The sequence below is a fragment of the Agelaius phoeniceus genome, chromosome 12 (genome assembly GCF_051311805.1).
Source record: "Agelaius phoeniceus isolate bAgePho1 chromosome 12, bAgePho1.hap1, whole genome shotgun sequence".
Lineage (NCBI taxonomy): Eukaryota > Metazoa > Chordata > Aves > Passeriformes > Icteridae > Agelaius > Agelaius phoeniceus.
In genome coordinates, this window is record NC_135276.1 from 15,693,390 (window position 1) to 15,709,461 (window position 16,072).

A 16,072-nucleotide genomic window follows, 5' to 3' on the forward strand; every position below is an offset into this window, starting at 1 on the left:
GCTTTAAATGCTGGCTAGATTAAATTATGCAGTATGTGACGATCCAGTTTCTCTGAATCACTAGACAAAGCACAGACAAAATTGCTGCACTCGAGTCTGTTCTCAAGTGAAAGTAATAGAAGAGAAAGAACTTCCAGTGCTGCTCCAGGAGGTGTCACCAGTTCTCACACTCTGCAGAGATCCTGTCTCCAAAACTTCCCAAGGCACAGAGCAGGGAAGCATTTTAAAACACCCCAGGCATGAAAGGACAGCCCGGTTTGCAAGCACTCAGATTGAGGTTGATGGCCTGTGGTCATCTTATTGCAAAAGTTCCAAACCTTCTCAGTGGCCTCTCATGGGCAGCTCCTCACAGCCCTGACTCCTCCTGCTCCTCACAGCCAACAAACTCCAGCTCTCCTCTGGAGGAGCTCCCCCCATCTTTTATTGCTCTCATCCTCATGGGACACAGCTGTTCCTAATCCTTGGTAATAGTACAACTGCAGCTCCTCGGGGTGAGATTGCCTTCTGCACTGTCCCTGTTCTCTTGCTTTCCATCTCCCTCCATGGCCCTGGTGCAATCAGCTCCCAGCAATGTCACCAAGGGCCACCAAGTGTCAGTGACCACCTTGGGACATGCTCTGCACCCACCCCACGCCCGAGGTGACCCAACAGAAACCTCAGAATGCAACTCCCAGGCTGGGGATTAACCCCAGGCATGGTTCCAGAACCACATACCTGACCTGCACCTCCATCACCTCCTGGCAGGTATTTACTGACTTCAGCAGGGTGCACATGCCACTGACAGAGAGGCAGTTTTGACTGAGACTGGGAAAGAAAAAGGCAATTAGCTGGTCCCTGGAATCCCACAGGATGCCCTGTGAAGCAGCCAGCAGTGTTGTGCATGCTTGGAACCCTTTCCCTTCAGGAGAAACCAAGGCAGGTTGGTTCTGTACAAGGCAACACTTACTTCAGCTGCTTTGAAATTGATAGACAGGGGAGGCTTTCCAGCAGACAACTGCAGCCTTCATCTCCAAGCTTGTTGCCTGACAAACTGAAGCATTTTCCAGTTAGTGGGGACTGATGGGAACAGTAAAAACAAAGCCCTCCAAACCTGCTTGCTGTTCCTTTCCTGCAATTGCTGTTTTGCCTGGACTGTTCTGTCTCAGATCAATCTTCCCTGCTTATTTCTGCATCAATCAACTCCAGACAAAAAGTTTTAGCCCTTGGGCAATATGATTCATGTTTTAGACCCAAACCATCTTGCTTTAGAAAATCCATGCTCCTTCAGGCCCTTTCCAACCCAAACCAGCCTGTGATCCTGTGATCCCCTGCTCCCACAGCACCTGCCTGCAGCCACTCAACAGGAAGGAAAGGAGGCACTCACTCCACTTCAGAGAGACAGGGACAGCTCTGGAGAATGGCCACAATCATCTTGGCATGTTGGGAAAGCAGCCTGTGATCCTGCAAGCTGTGAACAGGGAGGTTTGGTGAGCAGTGAGGTGATGGGGGTGCCCTGGCTGGGCTGGATAGGATTTCTATTGTCATTTTTATTTACTGATTCAGGTTTAGTTCAAGCTTTTCCACATGTGGAAATATCATCTGTCCTTAAGGATGAGCACATCTGCTTCTCTGGCCCTTCTTTAGTACCTGCCATCTGCAAATCACATGCACCAGCAGGACTCTATATCTCCTCTTACCATAAATTCACATGTCTAGTTGGAATTATGTGCTCTTTATTCTCTTCCAACTTCAAATCCAGAGATCTGCAAACAAGCAAAATATTTGGCTTTTGATATGCTTTCATGAACTATCTGACAGCTTGGGTCCCAGTCAATATTTCCCAGCAGAAACCACCAGGTCTGTGTTCTGTGTCTTTCAGCAGTTTTGCAATAGAACCACAGCACCTCAATCTTACCCAGGCTCTGGGGAGCTGCTTTAGGTGTGTGTGCAAACCCAGCATTTCTGGTTGCACTTCCCATTGCTCAGGCAGATGCAAGGGCAGTGGGCACCAGCTGTGCTGTCATTGTGGTTTATTTATGGTGACACTTCAATCAGCACAACTGCACACAGTGTCACCACAGTGCAGTGTCTCACCTTTGAGCTCTCCCAGATGTGCCAGAAAAATGAATAACCATGGTGTCCCCCCTGAAAAAGAGATCCAGGTCAGTATTAGGTCACACACTGAAAAAGACTGGGCCAGGAATTTTTTTCTTTTTTTCTTTTTTTTTTTTTTTTTTGCAAAGTTTGTTGGAAAGAGATTCAGTAGAAACTCCCTTCCAGCAAGAAAAATAAGAAAAAGCCATATGCAATTTGAGTTACACCAGGGATTACTTTGGCCTGTTAAACTTAGAACATAAGACAACCCAAGAGCCAGGATGGTTTAAAAAATCTACCCTTTGTCATCCCAGACACATGAAGACCCCAAAGCCTGTAATTTAAATGGATGCAGAGCTGGAGCTAAATTCACACATTTTCACTGAAATTAGCTGACTCATAGCAAATGTATGCTAGTTAGTAAAGAATTTCCTTTCTGATATATTGCAGAGCTCAGTTTAAATTTTAAAAGTTTAAATTCCGTAATACAACAAGAATTTTACACCCTGCAAATGGTTTTACAGACCAAGGATAAAAAGACCTATTAAAAATACAAAGAGGAAGTACATGGTATGAGGAATTCACATTTTGTTTCCAATAGGAAAGAAAAAAGGAGTCAAACTGATTTTTGTTCATTTCAATTAGCCAACAATGAAGCTGAAAAGCAGTGTCCATTTAAAGTCAGCATCTAAAGAGAACAACCTGCTTGCTTTTGTAAAGCTCCCATGTACTGATACCTGGCACAGAGTTCAGTGACATTTTGACACACGATGCCTTCCTTTGCCAAACTGAGAACAGCATTCAAGGAAAGATGGTTGTTGCTCAGGCTGTGAACATGAGGAAAAACAGAAGCTCAGCTGCTGGAGCCCACAGCATGTTCTTTTGTAGCACAAATGCCCTCTGCTCCGCTCCCCAAATATCCTGAAGCACGTGATCTTTTAATAAGGGTATTTCTCAAAAACTTCTGGCATTTCCATCTAGGACTCAACAAAAGCATTATCAGATTTTTATCAGTTCTTTCTCTGCAAGCTGTAGCTCCCATGAATTTAGAATCAGAGATAACTCTTCCATGTGCAGCAATATGAGCACTAACCAGTTTTGGGTTAGTTGGTGGAGGTGGTTCACATTTTCATGATTACACCACTGATCCACAGTGCAGTTCAACTCCCACTACAACAAATCCAATTTAATTATGGCTTATTAAAGCAGGGAGGCCTGAACACAATCCTCCAGCCTCTGAGGGTTTACTCTTTAATTGCACATTCGTTCTGTTTCATTGGAGCTCAGTAGATGTGAAACACAAGATCTTGCTGCTACAAATCCCCTGCTTGTTCTCAGGGCCATGGGGCACCACTCCTGAGAGCCTGGAAGGAGCCAGGAGCAGCACTCTGTGGGTGTTAGGGGTGGGTGAGGAGTGGGGATTACAAATGGCACTGTTTGCTGCCTTTTCTGCTCCCTGGGGCAGGCTGGCATTCCCTACAAGCTTTTTTCCAGTGTGCCCAGGAGAGCAAGAGCAGCAGGTACAATCCTCCTTTCCTCTGTCCTTCTGCTGTGCTTTTAAACACCTCTGACCACACTGCAAGGCCAGTGATCAATTCCTTTGTGGGATCCAGCAATGACTGCAGGTATTTTGGATTTACCTGCTTGCACTTGAGGGGGTGTGGAAGCCTTTAAAGGCAGAGTCTGTCCCTTTCAGCTGGGATGGGCAGGTGGAGCTCTGACCCCATGGCTTTGTGGCTATCCCTGTCCTGTCACACAAATACATTCAGACTCCAGCACTCACAGCAGCTCTGCTGCTGCTTCAACTGCCCCTGGCAGCTCTTCAGAGGCTTTAAATCCCTTCAGCCAGGCTGCTTCTCTCCATCTAAAAAGCTGCAGATCCATGCTGGGAGATTTTCTAGCAGTCTGTCCCTCTCAGCCAGCTCAGGATGGCCACAGGAGCTTTAGAAGGAGCAGCACAGGAGAAGGGAGCTGTGGAAAGGCTGGGAAGACTCTGATGGAGCCATCCTCCCTAAATCAGAGTGAGATATCTCAACCTGAGCCTCACCAAGGGGAACAGAAGAGGGAAAGTCAAGCCAGGCACTGAGCTGAGCACATGCACTGTAATTCCTGGAGAGGTGTCAGTGGCACCAGGACTCCCTTGGGATGATTTCAAAAGAATTAGAAAAGAACTGTGAGGCTGAGCCTACCCCAAACTGAGTCCAGCACAGCCCTGCTGGCACTGAAATGTCTGTGCCTCAGCTTGGTGCCCCACATCTCTGTGCTATGCTTGGCTTCACAATACCCAAGGTTTAACCCATTTTTACTCACTCTACTTTCTTCAGCTTTTCCATTTTGGAAAACAGGTCCATCACCCTCTTCACTTCTGGATCCCGGATCCGATTGTCCTGCAAGCTGCACAGGATTCATCCTCATTAGTATCCCAAGGAAGGAATGGCTGATATGGCTGATTTATGGTCATTGCCACAACACACTCACTTCATTTCCTCAAGCTGGAGGCACTGGGATGCAGCCTGGACCAGGTTAGCCATCCCCTCAGCTGTGATGCACCCACCTGTCAGCCTGGAAAGAGAAAGGATCACTCAAACCAAGCAGAGGGAGGACTGGAATCCCCTGGAGCACGTGGCAAGCCTGTCTCAGACCCTTGCCTGCACCATGTGTCCCCCATACAGGCACAGAGGGGGCAGCCTGGCTCTGCCACCTGAACCAGCTTCATGCTCCTTTTCCATCAGGGTAACACAACTCTGCTCTTGGTGCCAGCATAAAGCCAGAGCCACAGTGTCTGTGCTGCTCTGTGTGGCACTGTCACCCTCACACCCTGCACAGAACAGATCAGCCTGGGGTGAGCCAAAGTCATTGAGCAGAGAACAGACAGGAAGGGAGAAGAGGGGTTACAAGCAAACACTTACTCCAGTTTCTTCAGGCTCCCCATTCCTTGTAAGCCCTTTGAAAGAGCAGCAGCAAAGTCGTCACCACATCTCCTGCTACGAAAGCTAAAATGTGAAGAAAAGTGGAAAAAGACAAACACACCAAAAGCTGATATTTTCATTTGCCTGCAGGATTCACCCTTCCTTTGTATTGAAAAGAAATGCCTATCATCTTCCCTCTTATCTACTGCATTAACTACCCCGCTGTTCACCTTAATCAAAATGGAAAAACAAACAAAAATATAGCCAGAATGTTTTTTTCACCTTATTATCCTTCAATCACTCATAAATTCATTATTTCATACATTTCTGCAGTACTGAAGTGATGCTGTTCTGATCAAATTTTCTCACATCATCTCTCTCTCTGTCCTAGAACAAACTTGAGGTTTGACCTTCCAATCTCTTCTCCCCACCCAGCAGCTCACAGCACTCACTGTGTTTACCTCAAGTGTTCCACATTTTTACAGCCAGCCAGAACCTCCAAACAGTCAGTGTCCACCAGACATCCTGCAAAATCCAAACAAATCAAGTTCTGGCCCGAGTTTATGACAAAAACCAAAGCCGACATGTCCAGCGTTGTCAGTCTGAAGTTTTTAAACTCATACTTGAAATTCAGCAGGCTCCCAATGTGCTGGGCTACCTCGAGGTTTTGTGTTTCAAAGGTGCAGTGGCAGAGCTCAAGGACCTTAGGCCCTGACAGATGAGTGGCTGCCAGTTTCTTGAGAGACTGCAGGATCACATCCTGCTTTTCCTGCACCCAAGCCTCATCTTGCTCTGCCAGCATCATGAGGAATGTCCTACACTCTCTTGACGACAAACCCGAGAGAAATATGTGAAAACTCTCCATAAACTCAGTCTTTGTCTCATTCTTTAAAGTCCACTTTGACTTCAAGAAGAACTTCTTCTTCAGGTGGTTCTTGTCCACCCTCCTACTCACCATGAGACACAGTGCTGCAAAAAACTCCTGCAAGCTCAAGTGCACAAAGGCATAGCCAACCTCTGGGCAGGTGCTACTCGTCTTCACCTCAAAGACAGTCAGCAACCCATGCAGGGAAGCAAATTCCTTCACGTCCTCAGGAATATCGTGGACATAAAATACGAGTTTCTTCTCTTCCAGGCCTCTCAGTGCAAGGTCAAACAGACCCAAAATGGCCTTTTTGTTACAGTTCACCTGAGTCTCCTCATCACCTGCACAGTCTCCTTGATGCTTGTTCAGGAAGATGAGAAACATTTTGATATAAAACTGTGTCATAGTCTGAGGAAGCTCCACGCTCATCTGGTGTTTGAGGAACAGATACTCCAAGCAGATGCACACAATGTTACACAGAGCAGGGATGAGGCACATGCTGAGGAGTTTGGTGTTGTTCTTCACGTGAGCAATAGCTCGTTCTCTGAATGAATGCTGACAGAAATAGTGGCTGACATATTCCTCAACCTTCTCATGGTCAAATCCCCAAATTTCTGCCAACACACTTACTGTGTATAACAAGAAGTCAGGCAGCCTCTTCGGGCGGCTGGTGACCAACACTGTGCAACCAGGCAGGAGGTTCCCATGGCAGAGGTCTGCAAAGAGCTGGGATATGGACAGAGGGGAGGTAAGAGCTGGGCCGCTCTTAGAGGAGGGTGACATGTCCATGTTGGCTGCAAACTCATCCAGCCCATCAAAGATGATCAGTGTCTGCTGAGCATTCTCCAGGAGGCCCTGGAACACGGCATCAGGGCTGTCCTCTGGCTGAAGGAACATGTCAAACAAAAGATCCTTCAGGGTCAACTTCCTCTTTAACAAATTCAGCTGCCGAAACTCAAACAGGAAAGTGAAGAGAAACTGAGGTAGGACACCTTCTGCCCATTTCTGACAAATCCTGTGCATTAGCCTGGTCTTGCCTATACCTGGTTTCCCAAACAAAAAGATCACCTTGGTCATGTGCGACGGGGCCTCGCTGCAGAGCAGGTCTGACACTTTCAAAGCTGTGTCTGCACATTCTTCTGCCTCAGCAGCACCTGCCAGGCCCTCTTGGCCTTTCTCTGTTCTCTCTTTAAAGCGAGGGGCTTTGCTCTGATGGATGACAACGTTGACAAAGGTTTGGTTGAAAGGCAGTGGCTGTGTTTGCTCCTGTGCTTCTGCTGCTCTCCTGCTCCCGTATCTCTGGCGGATGGAACTGAGGAGGAGATGCCTGTACTTCACACATGCATCTAAGAGAGAAGACAGCAGAGGGGGTATGAGGGTGAAAAAGCTGGTTGTGAGTCACCACAGATCCAAAATACTACCACTTATAGACAGAGAAACGATGGCCCTGATCTGAGGTTGCTGGGTAGAAATGACAAATTTCTACTGAACTCCTGAAAATAACCCATAACCCTTCCTAATTCTTCACAGGGGCCAAAGTAGAACAACATTCAGGAAAAAGATGAGACAGCTTTATATGAAAATTAAATCTTACTAAGATGAGAAATAGGTATCTGTGTATTATGCATGTTATTCCCTGTTCACTAGCTCCCTCTTCACCCATGCTGGCCTCAGTGCTGGAAGTTCATTTCCTGGGTGTTTCTGCAGGGATGTTAAATAGGTCCTTTCCTCAGAGGGAAGCCCAGCACAGCTTCTGGAATATTCACATACCCAGCCTTCGCTGTTTGGCATCTTTGTCACTCCCAGAGCTGCTGGAAGGGCGACGGCGAGCAGAGCCTGGAAATGGAAAGGTCAGAACCACGTCAAAAGAGCATTTTGGATGGCAGCATGTAAAGCTGGGCAAGACTCTCCAGCAAAGAATCTGGGGAGCTGAAGAGGAAAAACTAAACAGATAAAACTATTTGCAAACTCAGGCTGAGATTACAGAATTGCTTCTTCTGAGATGGGCCACAAGCACCTCACTGGTGAGTTTTTTGCAAGCTGGATGAGGCATCTGCCTTGCTTTGAACAGAGGAACTGCTTTGATATCCTGGGGAATATGGCTGGGAATATCTGTGTCTGGGGAATGCAGGGCCCACAGATTCCCAGGGCTGTTTATAGTGATTCATTTCCTGTTTTTTTATGATGGACTGTCAGATGGGAAGAATGGACAGAGCTGAGAGAGGCATGTGTCTTTCTTGACTGTCTTAGTAATTTTCAGCATTTTTTTCAAATTTCCATTCCACCAGCGGCTGGTGAGATGGACCCACTAGGACACACAGCAGCTGGCAGCAGTCAATGCAGAACAAAGGTCACTTTTTTCTTCTTATTTTCAACATCTTAAACCTGCACACGACACAGAGGACATTGATGCGACATTTGCAGTGCTGTGACTCAGAAGTCTCTGAGCATAAAGCAGAGGCAGAAGTGTCCCTTCATGACCTGCACCAGCTGGGAAAGTCTCAAATGCAGCCTGAAGAAAACCCTACTATCTGTTCCCTTAAGCTCCTATTCTGAGAACTCTGGAGTGGTTTCTGCTTGATCAACACCTGGATAGTTTTTCTGCTCTTCCTTTAAAAGCCAAACCAACCTCTTCCACCTCCCAGTGAGCTGACCACAGTAATAGTGCAAACAGCATGGGTTTTGTAGAGTGGGTGGGAGATTCCTGCAGAGAAACTGAAATGAGTTCCTTAGCAGGGGGCCAGCAAGGCTTTTCTGAAATTCAGGGAGAGAAAACAAAACCAGGGGAGGTTCACGTGCAAAGCACCAAGAACAGAACAATGAAATGTCAAGTTGCAGTGGCTTCTCCACACCTTGCCAGTGCTGAGGGTCAATACCTGGGACATCTGGGCATTTGGAGCCCTGCCCAGGCCATGGGCAGAGAAGAAAAACTCCAAGAGCTCAGTGCCCAGGGTCTGTGCCAGCCTTACCTTTTGGCACAGATGACTGGGCTCTCGTGTCTATGCCTGATTCTTCTGTCTGGCTGAAGTTACCTAAAGGAGTGGAATGGGAAATTAATTATGGTTAATGTAAGCATTCTGCTCTCGAAATTCGGAGTGCAGAGACAAAGGACAAGCATCTTGCAACACAGACAGTGGTACAAGCCAAGGCTCAGTATAAGGGATGCAAACATCCAGGTTCAAAAGTCTCCATCTGATCTTTTCCTTCCAGGTTACTCTACAGCACAGTTAGTTTCACTTTCAAGGCAGAAGAAAAACAACTTTACTCTCTGATACAAACAAACTCGGAGTATGGGCAGCTCTGGCTGATCTAGAACCACACTGTTGCCCAAAAGGTAAGCCCTATTTTCCCTGCAAAGAAGGGTTTTCTGTTAATAAACCACTGGCTGAGTCGGCAGCCCATTCAAGGGCCTTTTCTGACTCACTGCACAGCTCAAAGCTGCCACAAAACCCCCTCAGCATAATCAGAAGCAGTTCACCTTCAGAGGGGTTAGTAATGCTCAGCTGTTACTACAAAAGTTAAACCAGTATAAGCCAGCTCCTTAAGAGACATCCTTTTATGATATGTCACAGTATCAAAAGGCTGAAAGCTGTTTCAGCCTCAGTCCTGAGAGAAATCCCCCACCAATCCACATTCCCTGATGGTTGCCTGGTCTTTGCCCTGTTTCATCTCAGCCAAAATAGCTGCTGCTGCTGCACTTGGTTACAAAGGCTGCATCCACCCAGCTGATGCAACCAATGAGAGTTACCACAAGCAGAATGTGAAAGTACCGTTGAGAAGGACCCATCCTGCGAGACTTCCTGCAGAAGAGAAGAATTAATCACCAGAGAAAGCAACCCCTAAAGGAAAGGCACAGCTTATCTGGCCCCACAGGCCCTCACAAGGCAGAGGGTGTGCACACTCTGTGTAGTTTGCAAGATGACACACACTAACGGACCGTGGTCCCCAGGGATCACTCGTTTTCCCTAAAGCCACTGCCTCTGCTAGGGAGGAATATGGAGAAGTGGTTTTGTGTGGCAATTCTATGATTCTGTGTTCCTCGCCTTTCTGGATCAGGAAAATTTAAAAAAAAATAACAATTAAAAGTCTGCAGAACAAAGAGATTGGAGCATTTCTTCCTTCAAATAAATCCATCCAAAAATCGCATCTCAGCTTTACCGGTGGTGGGGGTGTACAATTTTTATTGCTTTAATCTGTTAATGTCAGGGGGTTTTTACCTCAAATTACATTTCTAAGCCAGAAGTTGTGCTTCCAAGAAAAACAAGGCCATGCAACTGAGGGCACTGGTGGTCCCACTGCCTGGACTGGGTGATGGTGAGGGGTGGCCAAGGTGTTGGCTCTGTTTGGTCAGGGGAAACTGGCCTGACCTCTCTTACCTTCTCCTGCAGAGCTCATAAGCAGCACCTCCAGGTCCAGGGGCAGGTCATACTCCATGCAGAGAGACTGTGCAAAGTGCTTCCAGGCAGCAGGACCAGCCTCCTCCAGCAGGTCAAGGAGCAGAGATGTTTTTTCCCTGGGGCTGGTGATGGTGCCCAGGCTGCTCAGGGCTGCCTGGGGCACGAGGCGCTGGGCAGTGCAGAGCAGCCACTCAGGGCACTGGGTGAGCAACTCCACCAGCTGGGGACGGGCTCTTGCTACAGCTGCTGCCACATCCAGGGCATCATGCTGGAATGGGGGCTGCAGGGATCAGACAAAGGGCAGCAGTGGGCACAGGAGCAAGAGGTGTTCACCCACACAGCCCTGCATGGCTTGATCTGCCTTTAGACCCCTTGGCCTAACCTGGAATTCCTTACCTTTACTTCTGAGGTTAGAGTAGAGATCTGAGCCCACTCATGGCAGTCCTTGTCTGCCATCACAGTGCCTGACAGCAGGCACTGAAGGACGGGGGCAATCTCTCTGGCTCCAGCCAGGGAGAAGCTGTTGGCCTCTATATTGCTGCAGTGGCCATCTGCCAAACATCCCAGACATCTCTCACATGTACCAGGACCTCTGGGGAGGTCAGGGATGTTTTTGTTATTGCCCAAGAGTGCTTACACAGAGGCAAGGTTTTCTGCTTCTCATAATACCCTACCAACAAATAGATCAGGGATGCACAAGAGGCTGGGAGGGAACACAGCCAGGACAGCTGACTTCACCTGGCCCTGCTCAGAACATAAAGCTGGGGTAAGAAGGAGGAAGGCAGGGAGTTAGAGTGATGATGTTTGTCTCCCCCAGATAACCATTACATGTGATAGAGCCCTGCTTTCCTGGAGATGGCAGAACTCCTGCTTGCCCATGAGAAGCTGTGAAAGAATTCCTTGTTTTGCTTTCCTTGTGTGTGCAGCTTTGGCTTTCCTTGTTCAGCTGTATCTCAGTTCACAAGTTTGTGGAGGACCCCGCTGCACAAAGAGCTCAGGCAACCATTCTTGCTGCTCACTTTGTGGGGATGAGCAACCCATTCCTGCTGTGGTGACAACACCACCTCCATTCCCTCTTCCTTCCCACAAAGCCACACACACCATCTCCTACCTGCATTGTTGTGTAATCAGTCTCCTTCCAGCTGTCAAGTGCAAAGGTGGCTTCTCCTCCATATTCTGAAGGGAATTGATCTGCTGGAGGCGGTCTCAGGACACCGACACACCCCAACACGTGGGACATGCCTCACTTGGTACAGATGCCTGAGGATAACGACAGCAGAGCTTGATGTAGACATGCCAGGCCATGGCAATTACGTGGGGCACAAATCTAGGAGCTTCTGCCTTCGATCCAAGGCTCAGCTCTGATGCTTTTTGTCTCTTCTCACTCAAACCAGCCGCGACCACAAAGTTTCGACATTTGAGGATTCACTCCTGGTCTCATGAAAATGCAGGACTGAGCCTTGTGCCCTAGGATGCAAGGGAAGACAGCTTCAGAGGGACACTTTGTGGGAATCACAGCTTTCCTGGTGTCACTGCCTGATTTGAGCTGGGCTGTGCCACTCTGCTGCTGTCAGCCCCTCTGTGGAAGCTGATGCAGAAGCCGCAGGATCTTGCTCAAGTCAGGCAGTCAGTTACACCAGAAAAACTGTGAAAAGCTGATCCTCTGAGACTGCACAGTTCTCACAAAGGAGTTTCAAGCGTAGGGGGTTGAAAAATCTCCCAGTGCTAGCTCTCCACCCCTCAGCAGAAAGGGTGAAGGGAAATTTCACCCTGCCCTGCACCTGGCAGTTGTTGGTGTCCAGCCACCCCTCCCACAGGGAAAGGGAAGAGGAAAGCAGTCACCATCCAGTCAACAGACAACAACAGACTTAATAAAGCCATACTAAATGCATATATAAATGAATAAAATCAGCACTTAATGCCAGTGTAGACTGAAAGCCATTCAGACAAAGAGTAGATTCATACACGTCAATGAAAGACTCATATTCAAAATGAAAGCAACCGTGAAAAGTTGAATGAAAGCTCAGCCACGCTGCACAGCTCCTGTACTACTGCTCTGCTCAAGAATGGTTGGCAGTTACCTTCAATAAAATACCTCTGATCCCAAAATGAAGCACAAAAACCTCCCAAGAAAAGCCAGGAAACTTTCGAGCCTCGATCCTTTCCCTTCAAATGCAAAACCATCTTTAACAAACTTTGCAGAACTAAACCTCCTCAACTTGGCATTTGCACGGCTCCCAGCCACAAAAAAAAATTAAACTGAAATGTGAAACTCCCAGTTGGAAATCTACCAACTTCTTGCCTGCTCTGAGGGCACAGAGCACTTACCAGAAGCCCAGAAACAGAGTTGGTACTCTGCACCAAAACCAGTGTGGGGGTCACCAAACAACAAAGCTGGAGGACAATACCCACTGCCTTGATTTCCCCTAGTGCTAACTCAACACTGTCCCCAGGCACAAAGTCCTTCCTACCTTTAACAAACAAAAGACTGAGCAAAATGAAAGTAAAACCAGTTGGGAATTCCCCAACTGAAATGTATCTGCAGTAAAAACAGAGAAATTAGCAAAAATCTTGAAATCTATGGCTTAAAATCTATACCTAGGTGATAATTTAGGTAAAGCATTTGAGGAGTAGTCCAAAGAAATGGTACCCAGGACAAGCAACAATACTTGCTGGAGTTAACAGTTAGTGGAGTAAATTCTGACTTGGTTTTGGTTTTGGTCAAGGCACTTTCAATGGGAATATTCCTATTCACATGCATAAATCCGATTATTTGGTACATGGGGAAATATTTAATTACCTCTTCCATTATATGTAAGAGGAAAAAACAAGTTGCTTTTCCTTTGGGATAAGAACAAGGTTTAAGTGATAATGTAGCAGATGTGAATGATTAGACAAAAGATCCCATGTCTAGATAGAGCTGTGTGTGCAGAGATCTCCAGATCTAATCGGATGGGCTGCCACAATGAAATGTTATCAATATTTCTCTGAAGGCTAGGGAAGCTGCATTGGAAAACCAGATGGAGCCTGCAGCCGAGTCCCAGAGAAGGCAAGGTGGCCCACTGTGCTGTGCTGTAATTCATTTATCAGAGAAAAGAAATACCCAGATTCAGCAACGCCCATGTCTCCAGACAGACACACTGACCCTGGCTGTCCTGCCCTGAGTCGGGGGAGCTCTGCAGAACCGGGGCTGGATGGAGGCAGCAATGGGGACACCTGCCAGGCTCTGCCCCGCTTTGCCACCTCCTGGCCCACCTTCTACCTGGCAGCACAAGCCACCAGCTCGGCTGAATTTCGGACTCCAAGACCTCGGGGGTGTTTTCCAGCGTTCGCATCCCACTCTCTATCCCGGCTTTTCCCATTAGACACGAACATCTTGGGGCTGGGGAGCAGAGCCAGACCTCCAGCCCCAAACCCTCGTGTGTTCTCCATCCTGGCTTTTCCCATTAGACACGAATATCTCAGGGCTGGGCAGCAGAGCCAGACCTCCAGCCCCAAACCCTCGTGTGTTCTCCATCCTGGCTTTTCCCATTAGACACGAATATCTCAGGGCTGGGCAGCAGAGCCAGACCTCCAGCCCCAAACCCTCGTGTGTTCTCCATACTGGCTTTTCCCATTAGACACGAATATCTCAGGGCTGGGGAGGACAGAGCCAGACCTCCAGCCCCAAACCCTCGTGGGGTTCCCAGCACGACGCCTCGCCCGGTCCCTCCCCGGGGTGCCCAGCGCGATGTCCCCGCTCCCCGGAGCACTCACCTGGCCCCGCTGCGTCCCCGCGGGCGGCCCGGGACAGCAGCGATGCCCGGGACAGCGGCGGACCCGGGACAGCCCGGGATAGCCCGGGACAGCTGCGGCAGCCCGGGACAGCGGCGGACCCGGGACAGCCCGGGATAGCCCGGGATAGCCCGGGATAGCCCGGGACAGCGGCGATGCCCGGGACAGCGGCAGCGCTCGAAAGCGAAAGCGGCGGCTCTGCCGGGAAAGCACGTGGGGCTGCGGAGGGAGGCGGCCCCCGGATGGCGGAGAGGCAGCTCGGGATCCCCCGGAGGCAGCGGAGGTTTCACTGTTCCCTCCTGGAATAATTTAGTTTGGGTCTCTAAAAGAAAAGACCTCTCACATCAGCGAGTTCAATAACTGAGCGCTGCTGCTGTGCTCAGCACTAAGCCGGGTCCCGCCCGGGTGCGGCATCCGCGCACCTTTGGAGTTCACCTCTATCCCGCGCAGGCTGACCCCGCTCCTGGTTGAGAGGAATAGCGGATTTGTCTTTATAAACAAGCTGTGGGACTGTTGGTAGATAAAACTGGCACTGGGGGTTAAAAGAAACAATGGGAAGGATCCTACTGATTGATGAATGGAAAAGGATATTTGCTTTTACAAATAAACTTTAGGTTTGCTGATAAATGAAATTAGACATTGAAAGATGAAAGAAACAACGGGGCAGAAAAATCCTCAAATTCTGAAAGAATTAAAAATGAAAAGAGAGGGTTTTATATTAGAGGGAAATCTCTGCTATCAGGCGTATTGGGGAGTCTGTGCCTCTCAAGTACCTCGGCCAATGGGGAAAGAGAGAAGGGAAATGCAGCCGGGAAATTGGGATAAAAAGGAGGCTGCATCCTCCAAAAATTTGAGAGATCCCAGGGGAATGCCCCATGGCCTCTCCCTTTATTCGAAAAAAGTCCAAAAGGACTCCTCTGTCTCCTTTTTGGACATAAACTTCTGGTGTTTGTGGATCAGTTTTCCTAACATGATTAAGGCATTTTCCCTAATAACCAACTTAAATCTCGCCTGCTGTAACTTGAGGGAGTTTGCACTTGTTCTGTCACTTGCTACCTGGGAGAAAAGACAGACAGAGCCCCAGCTGGCTCCGTCCTCCTTTCAGGGATTTGTAGAGTGCCAAGGACCTCCCTGAGCTTCTTTTTCTCCAGGCTGGATCCTCCCAGTTCCATCAGTGCTCCTCATCAAACTTCTGCTCCAGATCCTTCCCCAGCTCCCTTGCCCTCCTCTGTCCCCATGGAAGGGCAGCCCTGTCCAGTCCCCACTGAGCAGCCCCAGTGGGGCCAGGCACCTGCATGGCAGAAAAAGGGTGCTTTTCTCCTGCCATTTCCTTTTTATTAATGAGCATTAATAAAATTACATCCCTCTCCTGTGGGATGTCATTTAAGGGCTGTGGCTTGATGGAAGCCAGGTCCCCATGAGAGGACCTCATTGTCCCAGAGCAGACATTGCTGTGTAAGGAGTGAAAATGTCACCTGAGCACTGGTGGCTTTGGAGCAGGAGGGAACATGGACAAGCCCTTGGCTGGTACTGAAACAGCTGGCAGTGATGGGAACAGGGTGAGAAGGGAGGTAGAAAACTGCCCACAACACCAGGGCTTCTTCCAGGGCACAGCCACAGCATCACAGCCTTGGTGCCCCTCGGCTCCTGCTGTCCCAGGGACACAGCTGGGTCACACTCCTGTCCCAGGGACACAGCTGGGTCACACTCCTGCTGTCCCAGGGACACAGCTGGCTCACACTCCTGCTGTCCCAGGGACACAGCTGGTTCACACTCCTGTCCCAGGGACACAGCTGGATCACACTCCTGTCTGAGGGACACAGCTGGCTCACACTCCTGCTGTCCCAGGCACACAGCTGGCTCACACTCCTGCTGTCCCAGGCACACAGCTGGCTCACACTCCTGTCATCCCAGGCACACAGCTGGGTCACACTCCTGCTGTCCCAGGGACACAGCTGGGTCACACTCCTGTCCCAGGCACACAGCTGGGTCACACTCCTGTCCCAGGCACACAGCTGGGTCACACTCCTGCTGTCCCAGGGACACAGCTGGGT

The 16,072-nt window shown here is 48.9% G+C and overlaps 1 protein-coding gene across 4 annotated transcripts in view; it reads right to left on the reverse strand.

Annotated features, from left to right (window-relative positions):
• The window catches only part of NLRC5 (NLR family CARD domain containing 5), a 34,948-nt gene extending 20,857 nt beyond the window's left edge, over nt 1-14,091 (reverse strand). For 2 of the 4 annotated variants that reach the window (XM_077185084.1, XM_054640514.2), the window contains exons 1-15: nt 14,001-14,091; nt 11,356-11,711; nt 10,224-10,524; nt 8,817-8,879; nt 7,618-7,683; nt 5,444-7,193; nt 4,983-5,066; nt 4,552-4,635; nt 4,384-4,467; nt 2,811-2,900; nt 2,074-2,124; nt 1,677-1,742; nt 1,364-1,447; nt 947-1,030; nt 715-804 (exon numbers count right to left, since the gene is read on the reverse strand). In XM_077185084.1, coding sequence (XP_077041199.1) covers nt 715-804; nt 947-1,030; nt 1,364-1,447; nt 1,677-1,742; nt 2,074-2,124; nt 2,811-2,900; nt 4,384-4,467; nt 4,552-4,635; nt 4,983-5,066; nt 5,444-7,193; nt 7,618-7,683; nt 8,817-8,879; nt 10,224-10,524; nt 11,356-11,484 — 3,026 coding nt within the window. In that variant the 5' untranslated portion in view covers nt 11,485-11,711; nt 14,001-14,091. The remainder of the gene's footprint in view (nt 1-714; nt 805-946; nt 1,031-1,363; nt 1,448-1,676; nt 1,743-2,073; nt 2,125-2,810; nt 2,901-4,383; nt 4,468-4,551; nt 4,636-4,982; nt 5,067-5,443; nt 7,194-7,617; nt 7,684-8,816; nt 8,880-10,223; nt 10,525-11,355; nt 11,712-14,000) is intronic. The other 2 variants (XM_077185083.1, XM_077185085.1) reach the window with 2 other exon arrangements.
• Between the last annotated feature and the right edge of the window lie 1,981 nt (nt 14,092-16,072).